The following is a 7940-nucleotide window of genomic DNA, read 5'->3' on the forward strand; positions in this document are numbered from 1 at the left end:
TGAGGTTGGCCCAGGATCGGACATTGTTTCGTTCTGCTGTGCATGGGGTCTCTATGAGTCGGTTCCGACTCGATGGCACCTGACAACGACAACAAGTTACTACTGAGGTTGAATATTTTCTAAATGTTTATAAGAATTTGTACTTCATTTTCGAACATACCTTTTTATGCCTTTTAAACATTTCCTTGTCAGGATAGTTTTTCGATTGGTTTTCTAGAAGAACCATAAAAGGTACACTATAGCAATGTTTTTGGAGTCCTGGTATGGTGCTGTGGGTTAATACGCCAACCTGCAAAGCTCTTTGAACTGCAAGGTTGGCCATTCTAGCTCACCAGCTACTCCTCAGAAACGCTATGGGCCAGAGTCGACTGGACAGCAGATAACAACAACAACAAATAGCAGTGTTTATGAGGATCCTTTTTAAAAAAAATGTACAGTGAATTTACCATTATCTAGAATATTTATGGAGCCCTGGCATGGCACTGTGGGTTAATGCGCCAGACTGCAAAGCCGTTGTTTGAACTGCAAGGTTGGTGGTTCAAGCTCACCAACTGCTCATTGGAAACCCTATACAGGGTTGCTATGGGTCAGAACTGACTCGACAGCACCCAACAACAATAACAACAAGAATATTTATGGAGTCCTGGTTTGGCAATGTAGAATAAAAACTGAACTTTTAACCCTATACAGCGTCTCTATGAGTCAGAACTGACTCGATATCACTTACAACAACAAAAATATTTATGGGAGCCTGTAGCTCTGTAGGATAAGCACTGGACTGCTAACCACAAGGTTAGCGGTTCAAGCCCACCAACTGTTCTGAGGTGGAACCAAGAGATCACTCTAAGTTGGAACCAACTTGATGGCATTTAATGACAACAACAAAAATATTTATATATGTAAATGAAATTTTTTTTATAATAAAAAATTTTAAATTAACATTAATAACAGTAGAACTGTTTTTAGGTTTAATAACTAGTTATATCCCTTATTTTCATAGCTTTCTACGAGTCTTTAAAACTATCCCTTAAATATTTGCAAGTAGGTTAAGTTCAAGAAACCATCTGTCCCCAAACCAGAATAGGGGTGACTGGAAACACTTTCACTATAATCTTTTGGAGATAATTTTTTTTAAAACAATGAAAGCATAATAACTAATAGTCATTTAGCTAAAGCTATAAGATTGTTCAACCATCATATACTCTACTTTTTAGAACCTTTCCGTCACATGAAAACATTTCTTCTGACCTGTTTGAGGCAAATTTATTTTCTTACTACACCACAGGGAACTATTGTGTACTTTCTGTCATTATAGAACTGACCTTTTTGGAGATTTTGTATAAATGGAATCATATGTGGCCTTTTGTGTCTGGCTTCTTTCACTTTGCATAATGCTTCCAGTTTTATCCATGTCATCATATGTATCAGCACTTAATTCCTTTTGTGTGTGTGTGTACCTTTCTAGTTCTACAAAAATTTTGATAGGGGTTGGCCCAGGACCGGGCAGTGTTTCGTTCTGTTGTACATAGGGTTGCTAGGAGTCGATACCGACTCAATGGCACCTAACAACAACAACAAGGAGCCCTAGTGTGCTATGGGTTAATGCGCCAGACTGCAAAGCTGTTTGAACTGCAAGGACGGTGGTTCAAGCTCACCAGCCGCTTCTAGGAAACCCTATATAGGGTTGCTGTGGGTCATAACCAACTCGATGGCACTTAACAACAACGACAATGAGGAGCCCTGGTAGCATAATGGCTTACACATTGGGCTGCTAACCGCAAGGTCAGCAGCTTGAAATCTACCAGTCACTCTGCAGGAGGAAGAGGTAGCTTTCTGCTCCCTTCAAGATTTACAGCTTCAGAAACCATACAGAGTTGCTGAGTCACCGGTGACTCAACGGTACACAACTACCTCCACACTGAATCTGTGAGAATTGCCATCGGAACAATGATGAGTCTTCCAGTCCATGAGCATGAAATGTTATTCCTTTATTTAGATCTTTGGTTTCGCTTAATCATGTTTTTGCTGTTTTCAGTGCACAAGTCTTAAACGTAATTTGTTAAGTGTATTTGTAACTTTTAATTCTTTTTGGTACTTTTGTGATAGAATGTTTTTTAAATTTCATTTTCATATTGTTCAGTGCAATTGTTTGTAAATGGCAAAATGTGTATGGCTTGATTTTTCCACGCTTTGACTATTACTAGTTTTTTACTTCTAGTGTCAATATACAATGTATTAGACCTGTAGGAAACCAATCACTGACATGTAACATAAGACAAAAACTCAGGGCATAAAGTGCCTATGTGTAATTTTTGCTCTTAAACAATGAAGGTCTTAAGAAATTTAAAGATGTTAACACAGAAATAGGCCTGGGAATTCAATTCAAAGACATGACAAAATGATTATAGGAAAGCTCAATTAATAATGCTGACTTATATTTCTCAGCATTTTATTGATTTTTGTTATTTTTATAAATGTACTCCTTTGCATTTAATATGTATCAATCAGCAAATTAGTAGATTGTGCTTAGGTTGACACTTCTGGCCTCAAGTTAATGGTTTGTTGTAGTGCTCATTTGTGCTTCTACCACATTAAAAATTGTTATTTAAGGGAAAAATTACACCCTGCAGTTATTAGAACAAAAAGGAGATTTATTTTTCCAGACTTGACATATACTGGAAGTCATTATTTAAATCTCTTGTTCTTAACAGAATGCAGAATGTATATTTATTGTAAGGCAGGATAAGGGATTATACTTGGAATATTGAATACATTGGGGCTTTTCCAGTTGTCTGAAGAAAATGATAATATATTGCTATACATTTTTGGAGTCCTGGTGTGGCACTGTAGGATGAGCACTGGACTTCAAAGTTGGTTTGAACCACAAGGTTGGCAGTTAAAACTCACTAGTCATTCCTCGGAAACCCTATACAGGGTCGCTACAAGCCGAAGCTGACTCTACAGCACTTAACAACAATACATTTTCAGTTGTTGTCTTCTAATGTTTTTCTTAAATCTTGAGTAGCAGTTACTGCTTTTCCACTAGTTAGCATTAAAACAAATGGACAATAAAACAAATGATTAAGTTTCTTTTTGGATGTTAATTGAAAACTCCAATTATCATGTGTACTTCAAGAGCTTGTTTTTTATGATAAAATTTGTGGCACTTGGTAGTACTCTGTCTCTGAGAAAATTTAAGCAGTATTGAGTTAAATAAATAAATCTTTTGATTTATTTGCTCATAGGTAGCTGTATGAAACCAAACCCACTGCCATTGAATCAATCCCAACTCATAGCTACCCCATATAGGGTTTCCAAGACTGTAAATCTTTACGGGAGCAGACAGCTTCATTGTTCTCTCGCAGAGCAGCTGGTGGATTTGAACCAGCAGCCTTGCAGTTATCAGCTCAACACTTAACGCACAGCATCTCCAGGGCTCCTTATAGGTAGCTAAGACCCACCATAGTCTACATCCTCAGTTCACTGACAACCCTGCATGACTCCATTAGTCTCTAATGGCTCCAAGGAAGAAGAAATGTCAAGTAGGCTGTTGTTTACCTGAAAGCTAAGGAGAGCAGATAAAGAACAGTCTTGTCCACTGTTTTCCTAGTTTACAAACAATTAGATGGTATTTTTCCTCTTTTGTATTTTTCTAAAATTTTGTTATTGTTAAATGCCATCGAGTCAGTTCTGACTCATAGTGACCCTGTGTAGGATTTCTGAGAGGTGGCTGGTGGGTTTGAACCAGCGACCTTATGGTTAGCAGTCCAGTTCCTATCCTATAACACCACACCAGGACCCTTTCTAAAACTTAAAGCTATTAAAATTGATACATTGTCATGTATTGAAGGAAGAATGTGAGTGATTGTGTCCGTGGGCGATTTTGACCACAGATTAATGATTGCATGACTTCTCTCCTCTATAGGCTTGCTGCAAAGGAAGGTAGAAGAAATAACACAGGTTTTCCAGGATTATCATCGCAGTGAAAACTATTACAATATGAGGACTGCCTTTGATTGAATGACCATATCTTCAGCATGTTATTTTGGGATTATCCCTTACCTATAAATTCTGAGGAGTTTAGAATAGTATATAGACATATTTTTCCCATTCAAATTTTGTGTTGAGTATTTTGACTTTTAGCGCCAGAAATCTAAGCTACATTAGGCCCTCTATCTGGGAAGCAAACTATTAGGTGTTGATTCCATGTGTGTAATCTCACTCTCCAACTATCACCAACACGCATGATCTTTCTCATTCTAACTAAATCATAGAGAAATATTTACCTAAAAGTTAATGCCAACTAATCTTTACTAGGTACCTGTTACATGCAATATATAGTGCTAGATATGATCAATTCTGTCTCCTTAAGTGAATTTACTGACTAGTTTGGGATATAATTAATGTCAGTATATATAAAAAGAATATAAGCATAGAAGAAAGTGTGTTATGAGTTAAAGATATTGTGTTGTGGAAAGTTAGTGAAGGGAACAGTGTTATGGTAGTTTAGGGATTTGAATTAGTTGTAAAAGAGTTCGGTTTTGATCAGGGACACAATAGAGTGATTCTGATCAAAAGAAAGAAAAGTGTGGGACAGAATTTCAAATTCTTGTAGAAACCAGACTTCCTGGATCCATTGAGACTGGGGGGATCCCTGAATCTATTGCCCTGAGCCAAAGTGATCCTAAAGTCATCTTTAAACTTAACAACTGTTTAACTCAACTAGTGGAGAATATTTACATTAAGCATTGCACTCTCTTATATAAGAGCTCAAATCAACAACAATAACTTTAAAATACAGAAGGTAAGTTTAGGGGATAGAGTCTAAGTTAATGATAGTGAAATGATATGAATAAAGATAGAGGAGGATGTAACCAATCTCATTGAGCTGTACATGTAGAAAATTTTGAATGGATGTATGTTTTGTTCTGTATATGTTCAAAAAAAAAATTAAAGGGTACGGGTTCAGAAAATTTCATTCTTTTTGGTCTACTGATACCCTGATGTTTTACTTGGTTTTAGCAAATGGTTTGTAGTTGTTGGTTTTTGTGTATATGTTTGTTTTTAAAGAAAAAATCTTGTTCTTAGCTTTGGATCAGTCTGATCTGTTATGTTTTATGTTTTATTAGATATTAAATAAAGATGATTTTCTAAAAAACAAAAGTTGTAACCAAAATAAACTAACTAAAGGCTTTCAAGTGACTAAAGCTTAGTTGCCTTTAATTCCTGAGCTACATACAGTTCTGTTGTACTGACTGCATTTACCATCCTAAGGAATGCACATTACAGCAAGAAAATATTTTGAAACGAGTATTAGTGAGTTTCATAACCTTAGGAGAAAATAGAAAGTCAAAATGACCCTTCTTTTTCCTAATGCAAACTTTTCCAAGAAGTACCTTATCAGGTAAGTTTTTGTCACCACTCAAAACGATACAATATGAACATCATCCATTGAAAACTTACTACTGTGAATGATTTCTCTTGATCTTGAGTCATCTCTAATTTTATGTTCTCCACATTATTTTTAGAAATTCAACTCTATTAAAATAGGCTGTAAGGAGCTCTGGTAACATAGTGGTTACAGGTCAGACTGTTAACTTCAAGGTCAGCAGTTCGAAACTACCAGCAGTTCCACAGGAGAAAGATGAGGCTTTCTGCTCCCTTAAAAGATTTACAGCCTCAGAAACCCGGTGCAGAGTCGCTATGAGTCGGAACTGACTCCACAGTGCACCACCACCACCAAAGTAGCTTGTGCATAGGGTAAGTTTCACATTCAGTAAAGAGAATATAGTGTATTGGAGAGGACTGGCAGGAAAATGACTGTTTCTAGGCATATCCCTGCCTCATTAAATGGGCAAATAAGTTCAGCTTGGGAGTTATCTTTGGTTCTACAATATTAGAGTCAGAACACATGGTTTTTCCCAACTGATCTATGAGAAGAAATGTTTTCACTTCACTGAAGTTTTGAGATTCTTTATGTCTTTTCACTACTAGTATAGCCTCTAAGTGAAATAAAGGAAGAGGAGGCTATGGTACTGCATTTCGTTTCATCAGCCCTGCCTAGACAGATTGGATACTACTCCGTGGAGATTCTACCTTCCTCCATGCCCTCTGGATCTAGGTTCCCTCTCAAAAGCTTGTAAACCAGTCACTTCTTGCCTTTGTAGCCCCCTCCCCACCCCCCATTTTGGATAGCCAGTGTCCAAGTTGCCCATCCCTGTCTATTCTGTGTGTGGAGGGGTGGGAATGATTCTTGCTGTAAGGATTTGTTTCCTCTTTTGAGCTACTGCATCCAAAGGTGTAGGTCAAGTTGTGTCAGATTACTCTTTTTTTTTCCTCTTCTTTCTTCTTTTCATCTAGTCAACTTTGACTCATGGTAACCCCATGTGTGTCAGAGTAAAACTGCACTTCACAGAGGTTTCAGTGGCTGATTTCTTCTGAGGTGCTTCTGGGTGAATTAAAACTTCCCACCGTAGTGGTTACGAATCGGGTTGTGAACCACAAGGTCAGCAGTTCAAAACTGCCAGCTGTTCTGCACGAGAAAGATGAGGCTTTCTGCTCCCATAAAGATTTACAGCCTCGGAAACCCTGTACAGGGTCGCTATGAGTCGGAACCGACTCCACGGCACATAACAACAACCTTTTAGTTAACAGTTAAGCATATTAATGATTTGCTCCACCCAGGGTCTCCCAAACCTTCCTCTACTATATTGTCATTATCTTGGAACTGAGATTTAAATACAATCATGTGACACACAAACCCATGTTCTTTTTTGTTTTTAATTTCTTGTTTTGGTTCTTTGTGATATAAAAAAGATTCCCTTTAATTAAATATGTATTGGCAAGGTACTATAGTCATGTGGTTTGAAATTTCAAGGGTACAAAAAGATGCAGCATGAAGACATCTTTCTCCCACCCCTATCTCTTAGCCATTGGTTCCCTCTTTCATGGAGACAATCCCTTACCACCCCTTTTTATTCTTTCCCAGGGATATTTTATGCAAATACATATATATCATTTTTCTACACAAATAGTAGCATACTCTAATATCATTCTGCACCATGCTATTGCACTGAATATATTTTGAAGATTATTCAATAGCAGTCTGTAGAGAATTTAGCCAACTTTGTAACTACTACATAGTTTTTTGTTGAGTGGCTGGGCCATACTGGTGGACATTTTCCTTGTTTCCAATACAATATTGCAGTGAATATGTAACATATACTATGTATGCACATATATATGGGGAGTTCAGTGGCTTTGTAGAATAAGCAATGGACTGCGAACCACAAGGTCACGGGTTCAAGCCCACCAAAAACTGAGGTTTTCTGCTCCCACTAAAATTTACCACCTTAGAATCCCTATACAAGGGTCATGGCTATGTGTTGAAACCAACTAGACAGCACTTAACAACAACAGCAACATGTATATATGCATGTATGTTGTTTGTTGGTCTTCAGTACTGTGAAGTCTGTTCTGATTCATAGTGACCCTATACAGGGTTTCCAAGGAGCAGCTGGTGAGCTTGAACCACTGGCATTGTGGTTCAAATCGACCTCGTAGTCCAGTGCTTTATCCCACAGCGTCACACAAGGATTCCATATATATACATATGGACTTCTAGTGTGGGGCTGTGGATCAGCACTGGGCTGCGAACCACAAGGCTGGCAGTTCAAACCCACCAGCTGCTCCTTGGAAACCCTGTACAGGGTCACTATGAGTCAAAACTGACTTGACAGCACTTAACAACATTTATATATAGAGACAGAGAGACAGAGAGAAAGAGAGAGAGTGTCCTGGTGTGGCACTGTGGGATAAAGGCCTGGACTGAAAGGTCAGTTTGAAACACAAGGTCAGCGGTTCAAATTCACTAGGCACTCCTTGGGAACCCTATACAGGGTCACTATGAGTTGGAACTGACTTGATGACACTTAATAACA

General features: G+C 38.0%; 1 protein-coding gene across 1 annotated transcript in view; it reads left to right on the top strand.

Moving 5' to 3' along the window:
* The window catches only part of LOC102841777 (nuclear pore glycoprotein p62-like), a 54251-nt gene extending 50231 nt beyond the window's left edge, over nucleotides 1-4020 (top strand). The window contains exon 7 of the mRNA XM_006871068.1: nucleotides 3926-4020. Coding sequence (XP_006871130.1) covers nucleotides 3926-4020 — 95 coding nt within the window. The remainder of the gene's footprint in view (nucleotides 1-3925) is intronic.
* Nucleotides 4021-7940: the final 3920 nt, after the last annotated feature.

Source organism: Chrysochloris asiatica, unplaced genomic scaffold (genome assembly GCF_000296735.1).
Source record: "Chrysochloris asiatica unplaced genomic scaffold, ChrAsi1.0 scaffold00159, whole genome shotgun sequence".
In the NCBI taxonomy this organism is placed as follows: Eukaryota; Metazoa; Chordata; class Mammalia; order Afrosoricida; family Chrysochloridae; genus Chrysochloris; species Chrysochloris asiatica.